This window comes from Felis catus, chromosome A1, assembly GCF_018350175.1.
Source record: "Felis catus isolate Fca126 chromosome A1, F.catus_Fca126_mat1.0, whole genome shotgun sequence".
Classification (NCBI taxonomy): Eukaryota; Metazoa; Chordata; class Mammalia; order Carnivora; family Felidae; genus Felis; species Felis catus.
In genome coordinates, this window is record NC_058368.1 from 132,723,176 (window position 1) to 132,741,390 (window position 18,215).

Here is an 18,215-nt window from a genome sequence, read left to right on the forward strand (position 1 = left end):
TGAGAAGTTAATCTCTAACATCGAGTCATCTGTTGTAAAAATCTATGGTGGTATATATTTTAGGCATCCTGTTGTCTGTTGAAAAGATAATAAAGGTAAATCTCATAGTTTTAGACAACTTGCTTCCTCTCAAGAACTTAGGACCAAACAGAAATCTAAGTTTACGTTGTTTTCTAGACTTTTATTCTCAAAATATTTCTTGCACCAATAATGCTCTAAAACTTTTTTGAAGTGTCACCTGCAAAATGATTTAATTGAATTATTTTGTGTGTATTTTACAATGCTCTGCTTTATCAGGGAAGCATATTAACATCAATAGTTATGTCTCCCTCTCTCCCTGCCCCTCTCCCACTTGCCCTCTCTCTCTCAAAATGAATAAAATTAAAAACTTTAAAATAAAATTTTTAAAAATTTTAAAAAGGAAAAAACTGTATAAAGGACTTTTTAGGGTTCTTTGGAACCTAAATACTTTAATACTAGGGAGTAGTGTTTGCTGGCTGGTCAGCAGTGAGTAATAATTCAGCAGTCATGCTGTTTTGCTTGTCAGACCCCCAGCAGGCTCCTACATCCTAAGACTTGCTCAGAATTTCTTTGTAGACTTATACAGTGGCTGACTGTGGATTCCTTTCTTTTTAGAATTTAGTTGTTTGCTGGAAATTGAGCTTTTGAATTTTGTAGGTTCTTTGTCCTCCTCATTTGAAAAATATTTAAATGATCTTGCTCAAAGGGCACACAGAGAAACAGCATGACTGACTTACGGGAAATTAGTAAGCAGTAGGGTTATTTTTAGCTTTTACTCCTTGCAAACATTTCCTTTTGTTCTTTAGAAGACATTGTTGATCTGTTCATTCATTTGCTGCACTCTCTCCCCCCACCCCCACCATGATTTGGGGCAGAATAAGTCCTCTCTTCTCTACTCTGCATGACATAACTGTGTTAATTCTTATTTTATTCAATTGCAACTCATGAGTTATTCATTTGTTCATGTTTTTCTAGGTTCTGAAATACCACCACCACCACCTCCAACCACACACACAATTTGTTGTTACTTGGAGTTGAGGTGTACCCTAATCTGCAGTGGCTGCCTGAAAAATATTCACACAAGCAAAATATACAAAATGTATATTTTTCTCAAAATATTTTATAGTGGTAGCTGATGGTGTATTTGCCTTTATTTGCTCTGTTAATACTTACTTAAAAACTATAATCTTTAGAAAATCATGCAATTAGTATTACAGAATCAGTCCCTAGTCCAGGGTAGATGGTTATAAAGGCTGACCTTTACATCCAGCCTCATGTTTGACCCTTGAAACAGACAGCTTCCAGTATATAGAGGAAGTAGGATTTCTAAGGAAATAGAACTGAAACCTCACTTTTGCTCTGTTTTTATTTTTTTATTTTTTTTAAATTTTTTTTTCAACGTTTATTTATTTTTGGGACAGAGAGAGACAGAGCATGAACGGGGGAGGGGCAGAGAGAGAGGGAGACACAGAATCGGAAACAGGCTCCAGGCTCTGAGCCATCAGCCCAGAGCCCGACGCAGGGCTGGAACTCACGGACCGCGAGATCGTGACCTGGCTGAAGTCGGACGTTCAACCGACTGCGCCACGCAGGCGTCCCTGCTCTGTTTTTAAAGTCGGTTTTGATAAAAGACTTTGCTACTTTAAATAACTTACAAGAGGATTTAGTTATTTTGTAACCTCATAATTTAAACTTCCTTTTTTTTTTTTTTTCATTTTTCTATAAGGTAGAGAGGAATTATAGCAATTGTGGTTCCAACTGTGGATTCAGGGGCCAGGAGGGTGCCTGGGTGGCTTAGTCAGTTGAGCATCTGACTCTTGGTTTCTGCTCATGTCCCACAGTTCATGGGTTTGGGTCCTGCATCAGGTTCCATGCTAACTAACAGTTGCAGAGCCTGCTTGGGATTCTCTCTCTCCCCTCTTTCTGCCCCTCCCCTGCTCTCTCTCTCTTTCAAAATAAATAAATAAAAACTTTTTAAAAAACCTGAATTCTGGAATCAGACTATCTGGTTGCAAATCCTAGTTCTACTGTTAATTTCAGTATGTTTCAATTTCCTTATCTCAAAATGAAGATTACGGTATATACTTCATACAATTATTTTGGAATTTGAATCAGATAATCCAGGTAAAGGCCCTAGCATAATGCCTAACGTGGTAAAGTCTCAATAGATATCCACTATTATCTGATTACTTTATCAGATTTTTTAAATCTAAATGTAGGATAGTTGTTATTTTAGATTATGTACCAGAAAGAGGCAAAATATTCAGTTTTCTGGAACCCTTTACTCTTTTCTATAAGAATTTTTTATTAGGATGTCCTCAAACACAGGTGGCCTAATTCCAGCATCTAGTGAGTTTCATTCCCTTTGGCCCTTCAGTATTTGCAGCTCTTCATATCTAGAATCAGCGCAATTATGATAGGAAGTCAAGCAAAACATTTTTTTGCATAAAGAGAGGAAGGCAGAATGTGAAATGGCATTGACATCTGTGCTTCTGCCCTGGGCCAAAAGCAGAATCGTTATTTGCTGCTGATTTGGCATCCCATCTGCTGCCTTCTCCAGTGCTTAAGCCCTTCTTCCTTTCTCTTCCCCTCAGAGCCCCAGGGATGATGAAGCCAGGGAGGGACTGGGATTGTAACACATCTGAAGAAGGAAACAGGACAGAGGTTCAGGGAAAAACAACAGAAAGATAACCCCATTCTGTAGATGAGCCGGTTGGTTTAATGCAGTCTTCTCTGTCAATGTCAATTTTACACAAGTTCTGTGTACAGTGTGAAAGGCAGAAAATATCAGCTTGTTCTAGTGAATTCCCCTTTTTTTGATCAAGAGCTTTCCTGACATCAGATTCGACAACTTACTATACTTCAAAAAAAATTTTTTTTAACTTTTAGACCACACCCTGAGAGTACGTCCTTTATTTTTCCAAGGGATGCTTTAACTTCTGATATATGCTTTGTTTGTCCAGAAAGCTCTCCCTGCATTTAAGTTACCCTCTTGCCAACTGATCCACACTTATACTTCCCCCTGAAGTGGCCTCTTGTTTTAACCTCTTCTACCCTGAGAGGTACAACTAGGCTTTCTGCAACATAGTTATCTTAGAATCACGTATTTAAAGTTCAGAACACAAAATATAACATGCAAAGGGTATCTGCAGTGTTGTAATTTAACTCTGATTTTGATTAAAACTTGAATAGTTAAGGAGCACCTGGGTGGCTCAGTTGGTTGAGCATCTGACTTTGGCTCAGGTCATGATCTCAAGGCCCTGCATCGGGCTCTATGCTGACAGCTTGGAGCCTGGAGCCTACTTCAGATTCTATGTCTCCCTCTCTCTCTGCCCCTCCCCTGCTCACACTCTTGTCTATCTCTCTCTCAAAAATAAATAAACATTAAAAAAAACTTTTTTAACTTTAATAGTTAAACAGTAGAGTGATGAGTGCTCCAGAAAGGCATGTTTTGAATAAACAAAATGAAGCACATGAAATAGATAAGTAGGGAGAAACTGTCTTAAATCTATTCATTTTTAATGGAAAAAAATTTTTTAATATTTTTATTTCCAAAGCTTAGGGCTTGTTTTAACTCAGTCTGATTTTTATTTTCATTTATGATTTCCTGATGATTGTTCCAAGTTTGTCTATGATTTAAAAGAATAAAATGTTACTTTAACATAGAGTACTTGGGGGTTATTTTTCAGGCTGCTTGGTACTGTGTTTTGTTTTTATTTAAATTTGAAGTTATCCTAACCCTTTATTCAAACAGGTAGTTGACTCTGATTCTGACTCAAGTTTTACAGAGTCTTAATTATGATTCATCACATAGGTAGTTTTCATTCAGTGCTTTAAAAAAAGACCTTTATGTTTATTTTCTAGACTGATTTTGCTCGATTTAGTGGAACAAATGTGGAAACTGACTTTGTAGAGGTGCCATCACAAATGCTTGAGAATTGGGTATGGGACATCGATTCCCTCCGAAGATTGTCAAAACATTATAAAGATGGAAGTCCTATTATGGATGATCTGCTTGAAAAACTTGTTGCTTCCAGACTGGTCAACACAGGTATGACTTGTAATTTTAGAAAAGGAAAATACATTAGAATTGCTTTAATAGACAATGGCTGGCTTCTTGTTCTATAGAACTTATTTCCCTTGTAATCATGGTATTACCCTAAGAGTGCTAATATGGGGAGGGGAGACTGCTAAATATCCTGGGAATATGTCCAAGAAAAAAAAATACATCTTCTTTTAAATCTTAAATGAGGTATCTTACTCCCATTTTGTAATATGTACTATAGGCGTCAGTTTTTTAAATCTTTGATCTTGTGATATTAGAACACATAGTTCTCTCTTCTCCAAAACATGCCCAAACATTCTTATGCTATTAGGTCTTCTGACCTTACGCCAGATTGTTTTGAGCAAAGTTGATCAGTCTCTCCATACCAACACGTCGCTGGATGCTGCAAGTGAATATGCCAAATATTGCACAGAGATTTTAGGTGTCGCGGCAACTCCAGGTATGTAAGCACTATGACCTGAATTCATTTTCTTCAGTGAAGTACAGGGTATCCTCCTAACACTGCCAGGAAACATAGGGTTTGTCAGGCAGCTTACCTGATGTATATTTGTTTCTGATTTCTATAATCAGGCCATGGCTTTCTGATAAGCTTACTATGTCTGTATGACTTATCCTGTCCAAGTGTGTTTAAAGGAAAGGTGGCTCCAGCTTTGCAGCATTTTAGTGTAATCAAGAATGAGCAATTGGCCTCCACCCCAGAGCAGAGAAAGCCATTCGCATTTGGCAACAGCCACCTGGCTCCTCCCTCCGTACGTGTGCCCTGACTTCCTAGTGATTTCACTGAGAAATTGGCAAACGGGGAAGTTTTAGAGAGAAGTACAAACTTCTACCTTGTTTCTGATTTTGGTTCTGAGATCAGTTAAGGAATTCCAGCTAGCCTTTTCTAGCCCAGTATTTATGAGATTCATGTGGGTAGGTGGGCAGGTACACACGTCACTGTGTTTACATTTGTATTTATATATTTTAAGCCAACATGTAGTTGTTCATGTATACATAGTTGGCAAGGTGACTTTTTTCCACCAAGGAAGTTGTTATTTAAATGAACCTGTCACATTGATAGTGATAATAAAGGTCAGAAGAGTCCAATGGAGTCAATCCAGGCTCCTCACTTACTTTTGTGATCTGTTTATAGTAGACCATACAACAGTTTTGTCCCTGAGACCAATTTGACAAAATCCTTTTTATTTTTGTTAAGTTTATTTATTTATTTTAAGAGAGAGAGAGAGAGAGAGAGAAAGTGGAGGTGGGGAGGGGCAGAGACTGAGGGAAAGAGAATCCCAAGCAGTCTCCACGCTATCAGAATCCAAGACACGGGCTCCATCTCACAAATGGTGAGATCATGACCTGAGCCTAAATCAAGAGTCGGACGCTTAAACTGACTGAGCCACCAGGCACCCTGAAAAAATCCTTTTTAAAAATAGCCCTAGAGGTAGATTGAGTTGGCAAAACCTTTTTAGTTTTTTAAATAAAGAGTTCTTCAGTAATTATGAACCTAAAGTAAGTGCCGTTCTGACACATTTTAGCTGCAAAGCTGTGTGACAAAGAGTGGGCTTACTATTAGAGTATCTATAAGACACAAATGTGTCTAAAGGATTAGAAAGGACTGAGTAGTCCTGAAATACTGAGCTATCTGATGGGTGTGGACAAAGCCTCTGAAACTATTGTTAGACATTCCAGAACTTAGGGCCGAAACCAGCTCTGAAGTTGAGTCATCATAGCAGAGAAGTTTGTAAACATCTTGGCCAAGGGCACATGTAAACCCAGGGAGTACTGCAGGTAAGATCCTGCTTGTTGCTGGAGACTGTCACTCTCCAGTCTCCGGACTCCCCAAAGGGAAACCTTAGCCAGCTGATAACCTGATAATTAACATTGGCCATCACATTGATTGAAATGTATCTTTCTTTAAAGGCACAAATATGCCAGCTACTTTCGGACATTTGGCAGGGGGATATGATGGCCAATATTATGGATATCTTTGGAGTGAAGTATTTTCCATGGATATGTTTTACAGCTGTTTTAAAAAAGAAGGGATAATGAATCCAGAGGTATTGTATCTTCTTTTCTCCTTTTGTTAATTTTGTCATTCCCAGTGTAAAATATTTATTACACCTAGATTTTAGCGTAAGAGATTTGGTAACAGCTTTTAACTTGAAAATCTTGAATCTTCTCAAATCATCCATCATTAAGTTGCAGTGCACAAGTGATTAACTCTAATTCTCTAAGTTAAAAAAAAAAAACTACCACATTTTCTTGCTTATTAACATTCCAATATATTGCATAATTAAAATTCAAAGCTTTGTTTATGCATTTGAGCATTTATAGCTGCTAGTTTTGACATGTGCCATACAATGCTTTAGTTTTATAGGAGGTTGGGAAAGAAAGGTAAACTCCTTCTTGATGTTAATGGTCTAGGTATGTTTTCACATTCTCTACACAGTTTCTTTATACATTTTCTATGGGAGGTACCCTTTCTCTGTGACTGGCATACCCCACCTCCTACATAGTTTGTAACCGAAATGCCTTTACGTAATTTAGGCTGCTTCATTAACCTGAGCCATTCCTTTCTGTGTACAGTGAATTGGCTGCCAGGTGGCTACCAGCCAAACCTTCCGGAGTTATAGTCCCCTAGTCTCCACTCTTGTTGAAGACTCAGCTGTCAGATTATTTCCAGGCCTGATGCATTTTTCAGTGTGCTTCTCATTCTATTTGATTCAGAAATTAGAAGAGCAAGTTACCAAATTCAGGTTCTCTGTGCTTATTTCAGCCAACCAATTTCTTCCCCCCAACTTTATGTTTCTGGATTGCATAGTGCCTCACACACATATACTGAAATTCATTGCTATAATTTTTTTTTTTAATGTTTATTTGTTTCTGAGAGAGACAGAGTGAGAACACAAGCAGGGGAGGGGCAGAGAGAGAGGGAGACACAGAATCTGAAGCAGGCTCCAGGCTCTGAGCTGTCAGCACAGAGCCCAATGCAGGGCTCAAACTCACGATCCCTGAGACCATGACCTGAGCCGAAGTCAGATGCCCAACTGCCCAACCAACTGAGCCATCCAGGCGCCCCACATAGCTGTAATTTAGCCCACCATCCCCTTCTTCCCACCCCCCCTGCAAAACAAAACAAAACAAAACAAAACAAAACAAAACAAAACACCTCCAGGGTACCTACATTATCTACACTAACCTTCCCAATCATTCCTTCTTCCATCCTACCCTACCCAGGCTATTAGGTCACCGTAAGTCTCCTTCCATTCCCTGGCCAACCTATTACAATGGTCAGCCACTGACTGTTCTCATATATGTCTTGACTTCTGTATGACCCTTAGCCAAGTACCCAGCCCTGGATTCCTCTACCATCTCACTTAGAGATGGTGCCCTTGGGATTCAGAGCTTTCCGGGGAAGATTGTGACTCCATTAACATGTCTCACTACAAAATCGTGCTATCCAACCTGTAGTGGACACCCAGTGTTACTCTGCTGTCCTGTCCCACTTCCCTTATTGAGATCCCCCGAGTCTCAAATCCTCTCTCCTCTCCACTAAGAAAATTACGGTCATCAAGACTAAATATGTCATTTTTGTTCTCTTTCTATATTTCAGTTTTCACCTTCTTTCCCTCTGTCTGAAAGTTGTGTCTAACACCAAGCCTTAATGTGTCTTGGCAAAAACTGGGATTATTGCTACTGCCTCTGGTAACCCTGTTGCTATTACTCAGTTCTCCTTCCTTTCACAGCCTAATTTCTTGGTGTAAGGAGCCGTCCATGCAAACCTCTATTTTGCCTCCACCAACGGAACTAGAAAATTACTCTCTCTCGAGTGACCACTGATGACCCAGTTGCCAACTTCCAAAGGCCCTCACCTACCCTTTTGTTTTTACTTCCCGTTTCTTGCTTTCCTCTCCTTGTTTACAGTCCTTAGCTTAGCCATCACATGTCTTCCTTACTTCCCAGAATTCAGTGTGTCAGCCAGATTTATGTGTTCCCATAGGTCTTTGCACCTTCACAAATACGATCATTCTATTTCTTCCACCTAAAAGGTGTGACTTTCTTGTCTCTACCTCTTAAAAATTTTAACATTCTTTTAAGTTTATTTATTTGTTTTGAGAGAGGCAGCATGCACGAGCAGGGGTGGGGCAGAGAGAAGGAGATGGAGAATCCCAAGCAGGCTCCACACTGTCAGCACAGAGCCCCACATGGGGCTTGATCTCACAAACCGTGAGATCATGACCTGAGCTGATATCAAAAGTCAGATGCTTAACTGACTGAGCCACCCAGATACAGCTTCAATCTTACCATTCTTAAAGGCCCTAGTCACATGGCTGGCTACTCACTTATGAAATCTTCTAGATCATCTGAACCAAAAGTGGTATTTCCATTTTTTGAAGAAAAGAATGGACTTGAGGGAAGTGTGAGGGAAGGATTTCACCAAGCTTTTTCTTATGTCTGGAATGTTTAATATAACTATAACACAAAGTGAAAAAAATCAGGCTATAAAATATTTTGTACCATAGAATGCAAATTCTTATTTTAAAATACATGTTTAGAAAAAGAGTACATCAAAATGTCCATTCTTAGCTTCGAGTGATAATTTCATGAGTGATTATTAAATATTTTTCTGTGATTTTTATGGAGCTTTTCCTTATTTTTTACACAGAGCATGCATTATTGCAGAAATCAGAAAACAATGATTATAGAGACTCCAGGTCTACTTATATAAAGGTGCAATTATGACCTGTTACTGACTCTTATAAGTTGGTGACGCTTCCTAGCATAAGTGCCACAGTACCTTTTTCAATTAAGCTTCCTCACTCTCCTCTGTGTTTCCACTTACATAGCCACATCTCCAGTACCTTCCGCTGTTACCTCTTCTTTTCCATCTGTCAAGGTAACAGCCCATGTACTGATCCCAGTCGGCCCCAAGGAACTTGCAAGTCCAGCAGACGCAGTCCCTGCCATTATGCTTCTGTGTACTTCCTCTTACTCTCAAGCTTCACAGCTTGGCAGGCAGCCAGACTACTTTTATTTTAGATCAGGGGCCTGGGGTGAACTTGGAGAACACAAGATTCCCAACAACTTGGAGTTGTTGCCTTGTAATGTAAAACACAGTTTCCAGTTTCACTAAAATTCTGGGTTCAACATTGCTATATATTATTCATCTTACGCCATGAAGCTAACTTTAATCCCTTCCTTTTTCTTCCCTATCAAGTATTCTGGGATATTATAGCATTTCTTGCTCCCCTTTTGTCACAACAGTAGTGAATCGGGCTCCAGTGACCAAGGAGAATCCCTTTGCACCCCACTCTCACACTCTTCACTGCAGTGGCAGAGACTAGAACAGCTTTTTAAATAGCCATTTTGTTCCCTCTACAGTATACTGTTTGTTTGGTTCACTTATTTTTTGTTTTAAGTTTTACAAATGTTTGCTCTAAAGTAATACCTGATTTACAAAATTCAAATACCCACTTATTAAAATGTAATACTTTGAGACAGTTATCCTGTTCTAAGAAAAATATTTGGTCATTACAGCTACGTTGTGATGAAGAGAAAGAATTTTTTTAAGTTTGTTTGTTTGTTTGTTTGTTTATTTATTTATTTATTTATGTTTAGTAATCTCTGTACCCAAATGGGGCTCAAACTCATAACCCCGAGATCAAGAGTCACATGCTTCTCCAACTGAGCCAGCCAGGTGTCCCGAAAGAATTTTTATAGAAATACTGAATTTGATCTGAAGTCAAGGGTATCAGAGCATTCACAATATATCACACAGACCCTGTTGTCTCAAGGCTCCCTGTCTCCCTCGTATGTTTTTTCCCTCATCACTAAAATTCTGCTGTATTTTCCAGAATTACAAAGTTTCTGGTAGATAGGGACCAGTTATTATTGCCCAGCACAGGGAGGTAAAAAGACTCTTTGCTAAAACCATTGTGAAAATTCTGTATTAGCAAGGATAAATAATAGACTCTAGAAATGTTCAGTAATAAACCACAACAAAAGCAAGCAAATAAAAGGACACCTTGAAAGGAAGGAGGATTAGAGTGTCTTAGATTTCTTAATAAGCATCACAATTGAGTACATATTGGTGCCATTATATCGATGTAAAGTTGACACCTTTTTTTTTTAATTGAATTGTAGTTGACACATCATGTTACATTAGTTTCACCTAGTATGTATTTGAATCATTTTGAGAAGATAACTGGATGGCCCTTCAAGGAATCAGTGTCTGCTATTCTTCGTCCCCAAAATCTGTAGAGAGGCTGGAGACTGAAAGATCACGTACTGTTGACATTATTGTCCTGGTCATTGGTATCAACAAAAGAACATCTCCAGGCCTCCTCTCTATAACCTCTTGCCATCCTGCAAAGCTCAGGGTCTGCTTTGAGAAACATTCCAGGTGTTAGCAAGCAGAACTATAGAAAGTGCACTACTCACTGGGAAAACAATAATAGGAAGGGTCAAATATAAACCTAGTCTTTTTTTTTTTTTTTTTTTTTTTAAGTAATCTACACCCATTGTGGGGCTTGAACTCACAACTGCAAGATCAAGAGTCAGATGCTCTACTAACTGAGCCAGCCAGGCACCCCAAACCTGTAGTCTTCTGAATACCTAAGGTAGCAATAGCATATTTTTATGGTACAGTGGTTTTCATTCTATTTTGAGGGCTTCTATCCAAGTGTTAGAATTTGCCAATTACCTATAATAGCCACAGTTTGCTACTTCTGGTTTTATTTGTGATTTTCCCTTTTCTTCATTATAAATAGTTAGACTATCTTCATTATTTAATTTGTTCATTAAACATATCCTAAAATCTTTGTTTCTAGTAGAATATAGAGAATTCTCATTATCAGACATAGGTTTTCCTTCTCCAGCTGATTTCTTAAGTAACTATGGAAGGGAGCTGCTTGGGAATAATACTTTTCCAGCAAGCTCTAGGAGCTCTTTAAAGAAGATATCCAGCGTCACCAAATGTAGTTTCAAAATCCAGCAGCTAATCATAGGGTTGAAGAAAATGGCGGCATTTTAACTAGGGCCATTTCTTTTTATAAGGCAAGTTCATTGTGGGAAAATTTCCTAAGAGGTAATAGACTTGGTGGATTCTAAGACAATTATATTATTAAGCTAGAATTATCTCCCTCCTCTTTTGCATTTAGAGAAATTGCTAACCTTTGTTTTTCCTTCAATGAAGAAAAAATAAAACTGAGTATCACTGCAGAATGGAATACCAAGAAAATCAAGACAGTCAAATGCAACTATTATATTTTAATCTGTAATGCCATAAGGAAGTAGCTAGATCTTTACATGCAATAGCAGACACAGAAACATGACAAACTTTGGGTTAACATGAAAAAGAATTACTTCACAGAGAATTTGTACTCTAAAGCTAACTATTCCAGTGCTCTCCACTCAGAATTCTAAGCCCAATTCCTGCTACAATGTGTTGCTAAGGGAGAATATCAAATTCCTTCTGAAGGTCCTTACAAATGGATTAACTTCTGCTTCGGCTCTCTTGACCTACCACCACAAAGCTGATTTTTCTTACACTTCAGCCTTTCTTGACAGACTTAGATTTTGCCTGATTTAAGGGACAAAGGAAAGAAATGGGATTGATTTCCAACTTAACTTCTTGCATATTTACAAGACCAGACTTTCCAAGTCTTGAATCCCAACCAACTGGAAGCACTTTTTCTTCCTTTGTGTTCTTACAGCCTTTCTCTGTATTTCTCTTAGAACCCTAATAATCTGCTTTGTACATTGTCTTTTTTTTACCTCCTAGATGATAAAGTCCTTGTAATTGGAGCTGTTTTATTCATTTTTGTGTGTCCTCTACTTCAAAACTGTTACATTTAATTACGGTAGTTGTCCCCATCTATTTCCCCTTCCCCCAATACATATTAATAGCCAGACTACTCTACTTTTTTTTTCTTTTTTTCTTTTTTTCTGATCTCCCTCCCCATAAATATAGATCTATCCTTCTATCCTCACAAATTGAAACTTTGCTCACAGTTTCCGAAAGGCCTCTTCTAATCAAGCAGATTCCGACCCACTGTTCTCATTTCCATCTCCCTGACTACCAGCACCACTCTTTCACTCTCTCCCTTTTTCTTTGTTGTTGTCCAAGGTATTCTTTTTCCACCCACGATATCCCCACCCTCATAGGAAACAAAGAGTGTGCTGTTGGGAAGGAGTTTACAGATGGGCTGTGGAAGGTTTCAGCATCCACTTTTAAAGCTGGCTAGGGAGCCTGTTGGGTGCCTGATCATCATCACCTATCATTGGATGGATGCTCTTTTCCCTGATGCCTGTTACTCAGTGTAGGAAGGAGACAACTGGCTCTCCTCCCCAGAGTCAGTCACAGTAGGAAGGAGGGAGGATTGGAAGACAGTGGGAGCTTGCATGTGCTGCCTCAGAAATGCCAGACCCAGCAGGAGACATATTCTCATTACTTACAGATGGTGGCATCCTTCGTTCAGGCCATTATGATTGCTCTTAAAATATTACCTCAAATAAAGAGTATGTATTCTTAGATGAGTGCCTTGTCTCACCTCCCTAATATTCCTACTGAACGAGATAGTCTATTTCTTATTAATAATGGAGATGAAGTCTCTTGTATTTTTTTTTTAGTTTTATTAGGAAACAGAACTAATTTTAAGGAGACTCCAAACCAGGAATGCATCTGTGTCCCTGCTGTGTACATGAGACACTGAACGGAGGGCCAGTGTGAGAGGGACAGAAATGAGAGGAGGAATGGATGACCACAGAGGGTTACTGAGTGGCCCTGGGTGCCATGTGTTATACTAGGGACAGGGCAGTGTCCTGAAATCATCCCCAATTCCCCATAAACTAGGTGAGGGAGGCATGTTCCTATTTTACAGGAAAACAAACCAAGGCCTGTGGTCACAGAGCTGAGGGTTAAGCCAAGATTCAAACTTGGGCCTGACTCCAAGACTCCTGACCTTGCTTTAGGAAACATCACTGTTAGAGAGGACTTGCACAGTTGCCAAAAGATACACTCTAATCTTCCAGGATTAAAAACCACACAGGTGGGGTGCCTGGGTGGTTCAGTTGGTTAAGCGTCCAACTCTTGATTTTGGCTCAGGTCATGATCCCACACTTCATGGGTTCAAGTCCTGCCAGCGGGCTCTATGCTGACAGTGGGGAGCCTGCTTAGGATTCTCTCTCTCCCGCTCTCTCTGCTCCTCCCCTGCTCATTCTCTCTCTCTCTCTGTCTGTCTCTCTCTCTCTCTCTCTGTCCCTCCCTGGCTCTCTAAACAAATAAGTAAAAAAAAAAAAAAAAACCAAAAAACTTTAAAAACCACACAGGTGACTGATGCTGATTTGCCTTCATAGACTAGTTAATAGAAGCTCTTACTATGTGCAGATCCTCCTGAAGGATTCTTCTAGCATAAAAAAATTTCACTGGTTGTCTTAGAACTTGTCTTTCTGCCTTCCTTACAGTTCAAGTTTCTTTATTATGTAAACAGACTAGAACAACTATGGCAAAGACTCCTTCCACCTGTGGCATATGTCTCCCAGACAGTGTTCTCTCACCCAGAGAGCTGGTACCTTCCTAAAACACAAAAATTCACTTAAGTTTTTTTTTTTTTGTAAGAAAAGCAAGATCCTATTACCAAAATGACTCTTAAACTCTTCTCCAAACTTCATTGTGAAGGAAATGAAACTATTAAAAGACCATTGCTCTGTAATTCAGGAAATTGAATCAACTTGTTTGGAGCTGTAAGCGGGACAGGACTGGAGCTGTGTTGAGCTGCACCCCCCCCCCCCCCGGCTCCGCGATGACCTTACTGGTCAGAGGAGCCCTGAGCTGCCTCTTCACAGCGCCATGCAACTCCTCAAGTACCTACATCTCTTTGCTGGCTAGAACTGCAGTTCTCTGTACAAAATGAGACTATTTTGTCAGGTAGCCACATTGTGTGAGATTCTTTTAAATGTCTGTTTATTTTTTTAGAGAGAGAGAGCACAGGCAGGGGAGGGTCAGAGGGAGGGAGGTATGGAGGGAGGAGAGAGAGAGAGAGAGAGAGAGAGAGAGAGAGAGAGAGAGAGAGAGAGAAATTGACAGAAAGAATGAGAATGAGAATGAGAATGAATTCCAAGCAGGCCCCATGCTGGGTATGGAGCTCCCCGATGCAGGATGATTGCACAGCCATGAGATCATGACCTGAGCCAAAATCAAGAGTCAGTCACTTAACGACTGAGCCACCCAGGAGCCCCAGTTCTCCCTATTTTTATGGTGGCTTCTTAGGGAAAGGGGTGAAGATCCAGGAGAGCACCATCTTTCTTCCCCATCCTACCCTTTCCCCCTACTGATTTAACACTGGTCAAATGTAGGCATTTGGGGCAATGAAAGAAAGAAAAGGGAGGTAGACTGTGTTTGGGCTCCAGAGCTCTAAGCTGCTACTTCTTAGAATAATAATGTCTATGGCAAGATCAGCCATCACTCACATTTTAGGTTCCCAATTGCTAGCCTAACAGTAATGGATTGCTACAGACCAAGCAAAAAACTACACATCATTCTCCGCGCCCCCCCCCCAAAGAACATTAAATCTAGCTTAAGTCTTCATTACCAGAGTTTTCAGGAATTCGAGTATCAGTGATTACAGGCCTACCCTCTTTAGGAAAATTTATCTAAAACTTGTAGATAAGGCAACAAGATTACTACATGCCTTTTCATTGTCATACTAGAATATTGTCCAATAAGCCCTTCTAAAGATCACATTGTGTTCTAGGCCCTACCCCTGTCCACTGTGGTAGCTCCCTGTGGCTGTCAAGCACCTGAAATGTGGCTAGCATAACTAAAAAATTGTGCTGGAAAAGTGAAAAACACACACGAGATTTTGATGACTTACCACAGAAAGTAAATCTCAGTAATTTTTATATTGACATATGCTGAAGTAACATAGATATATGGTTAAAATATCTTATTAAAATTAGTTTTACCATTTTGACTTTTTTTACCTTCTAAAATGTGATTACTAGAAAATTTTAAGTTATTTATGTTTCTTATATTATATTCCTGTTGGACTGTGCTGCCCTAGACTTTACAAGAAGGTAACTGACTGTTTACTCCTAATCAGGGCCCAGACTAGGAAGTTTGATGTTAACCTGTCAGGATTAATAAACTGCAGATGATTTCTGTTAATAAGAAAAAGATAAACCCCAAAATGTTTATTTTATGACGCTATAGGGAATAAAATAGTTTTGTATCTAACTTGGTAAATTTCATTCATGCATGTTTTCGTTTATTAACAATTTGACTAGACTTATCTCTGATGGTTGTACCAAAGAGAATTATTGTTATAAGTCAAAAGTTACTTTTGTCTCTGAAAATTCTCTAGCTATTCTTGTCAAAAAGACTATTAGTCATATTGATCAAATGATTTAATGGATATAAATTTAAAAGTGTTACTCTGTGAACTATTATATGTATATTTGGAATTTTTCTTTACTGAATTGTCTTGCTTTGTGTCCCTAAAAGGATGATGAAAAGGAAGTGAAAATAATGAATGACACTGATACTGAATTTCAGTCGTTTTCCTTCACTTTACTTGCTGCTACGTTTATGTAAATAAAGGCAGAGTAACTACATTGTGTTTTAAGGTTGCAGACCTCATCCCCAAGGAAAACTTTACAAAGGTCCTTATTCCTAGCTCTGAGCCCACAGAAATAACTTAACCTACACCTGGGACATGTGCTGTTGTCCTACCGCCATCCATAAGGATGAGGCATTTTTTATAAACCCCTTGTAAAAACATAGCAGAAGCCATTTTGGCAGTGGTGATGCCACTGGTTCTAGGTACACAAATCCCCTATTTGTGGCCTTCTTGAACACTTGGTTTGCTAACTCTTTTGAAATAGCATTTGAGATGGGCTACTAAATAGGAATCTGTTATACATTCCATTGGCTATTTTTTGTTTGTTTGCTCACCGTTGAAACTCTAAGGAGATAAGACAGTAATAAAGGGGAATGTAGAAGACTGGAGGTTTAAGCTTCAGCTCTCATAGCTACCAAAATAAATAAGTACAGCTCTATAGAGCTATAGTTAAGGCAAAAGAGAACATCCAGACAAAGTAAAGTCAAAGTCCCTTTTTATTCACCCTTCCTCCTTTTTCTTTTGCATCTAGAGATTTGGGAAATTGCTTTAACAATGAATTACTAGGTGTGATGTTTTATTTTATTAGGTTGGAATGAAATACAGAAACCTAATCCTGAAACCTGGGGGATCTCTGGACGGCATGGACATGCTGCAGAATTTCTTGAAACGTGAGCCAAACCAAAAAGCGTTCCTAATGAGCAGAGGCCTGCATGCTCCATAAACTGGGGATCTTTGGTAGCAGTCCATGTCTGGAGGACAAGTCGACATCACCATGTGTTACTAGCCCGGAAACTGAATGGAGTTTTGCAAATGAAAGTTTAGATTTCTATTGACTGTCTTTTGTTTTTCACTTTGAAAAATTACACAGATGTAAATGGAATTATAAATACCATGACCTAAGAAAAGACCCATCAGAAAATAATTGTACTATAAAATTTCATAACAATGGATTTGATTTCTTTTTATACAAGTTTCATATGAATGTAATTTGATTTTTTACTATTGTAATCTAGATAACATAATGTAAGAGGGCTAAGAATTTTTAAATTGAATCATATACATTATATAATTTGATCCTTCTTTATATCTTGAAGTTTTGTACTTGGTATTTCTGGACTGATAAATGAATCATCACATTTCTCTGGTAAATATTTTCTTGGAGCCCTGTGTCACCTTTGACCCTCTGTCTCACAGTAACGCGTGACCTCTTTGTCCACATACCTAAGGGCCAGGGGAATATGCCTCAATAATGCGTTTATCTTTGAATTTCAGGCCTCATTATTTCTACTTTTCTGCCGCACTTAAATTATGTTCCACCATTGGGATTTATCTTTTCTAAAGTCCTATCACAGAGTACCAAAAAAAGTAAGAGTTTTAACTGAACTGGCCTATGTATATTGCTTTTGTATGTTGTGTTAGAGGATTGTAGATCTTGCATCAGAGGTTCGTTTCCACCACAGCATACAAGGTTGTCAGTCCTTTGGCATATTTGCCAATTAGAACACTAAAACAGGTCCAAGGATATGTTTCTCTTCTCGTGTTTCTGATAAGTGGTACGGACTTTGCCTCCTTTATTACCATCTCACCCAAAGTGACAGATATACATATCACCAATGGCAGTTTAGGGAAGAGAGCTGAAGGTGGTGTGGAGCAGAAAGAGTTCAGAAACTCCAGAAGAGTAGTGGGTTCTGGACAGAAGTGTTTGAGGACAGCTGCTCCAAAGTGTTACGTGTCTTCAACCACAGGGAGGAGGATTTCATAGCCTATCTTGTCTGGTGATTTTTATTTTAAGCGAAACTTTGGATCTCTCTTTAACTTTCATTTCTGTGAGTCTAAATTGTACTTCTAAAGCAGACCAGTAAACTCACAGGACTTATTTTTCCCTAGGAGTCTACTCAGTAAGGAAACCAAAATAGGATAATAAAAAAATTTTTAATTAAAAAATCCAAACTTCACATATACTCTGATAGGTCTTCCAGTTGGTTCCCGCTGTGTATCTGAGGTATGACTTTGCTGGTGAGGGACAAAATTAGACAGATGGACTTTGCGCTAAATAAAAACATATATTATGCTGCATAATAAAATTATAGACAGTGGGAAAGGTTAAGAGCTCTAACAACGCAGAAGAAAATTCCGGGATTATTATTGCCAAGCAAATACGTTAAAAATGCACATGAAATCCAACCCTCCCTTCTGAGATAATCGCCTGGCCCTTCTCTCCCACAAAGTAGTTTTTTTGGTGTTAGTAACCTGTGGTACTCTTCTCATATCTTTTTTTTTCTTCCAGACTGTTCTGTTTTCCAGTTTCAGACAAAAACTTTTTTCAGCATTTTCTATTGCCTTTCTGTGTGTCTCCTTAACAATAACTTTATCATTTTCAATCTCAACTTACTTCACATGGAAAAACTAATACTTGGTGTGAAACAGGTTGCACACAATAAAGTTGCATTATTATCCATAAGAATGAACTCACATTTCTTTCATACTTTAATGTTTAAGCTGAAATGCCTAAGAAAACA

General features: G+C 38.8%; 1 protein-coding gene across 2 annotated transcripts in view; it reads left to right on the forward strand.

The window, feature by feature from the left end:
* NLN (neurolysin) overlaps nt 1-18,157 on the forward strand; it is a 107,979-nt gene extending 89,822 nt beyond the window's left edge. For both annotated transcript variants that reach the window (XM_011284017.3, XM_011284021.4), the window contains exons 10-13: nt 3,886-4,072; nt 4,398-4,526; nt 5,996-6,132; nt 16,283-18,157. In XM_011284017.3, the coding sequence (XP_011282319.2) occupies nt 3,886-4,072; nt 4,398-4,526; nt 5,996-6,132; nt 16,283-16,417 (588 nt within the window). In that variant the 3' untranslated portion in view covers nt 16,418-18,157. The remainder of the gene's footprint in view (nt 1-3,885; nt 4,073-4,397; nt 4,527-5,995; nt 6,133-16,282) is intronic.
* The last annotated feature ends 58 nt before the right edge of the window (nt 18,158-18,215 follow it).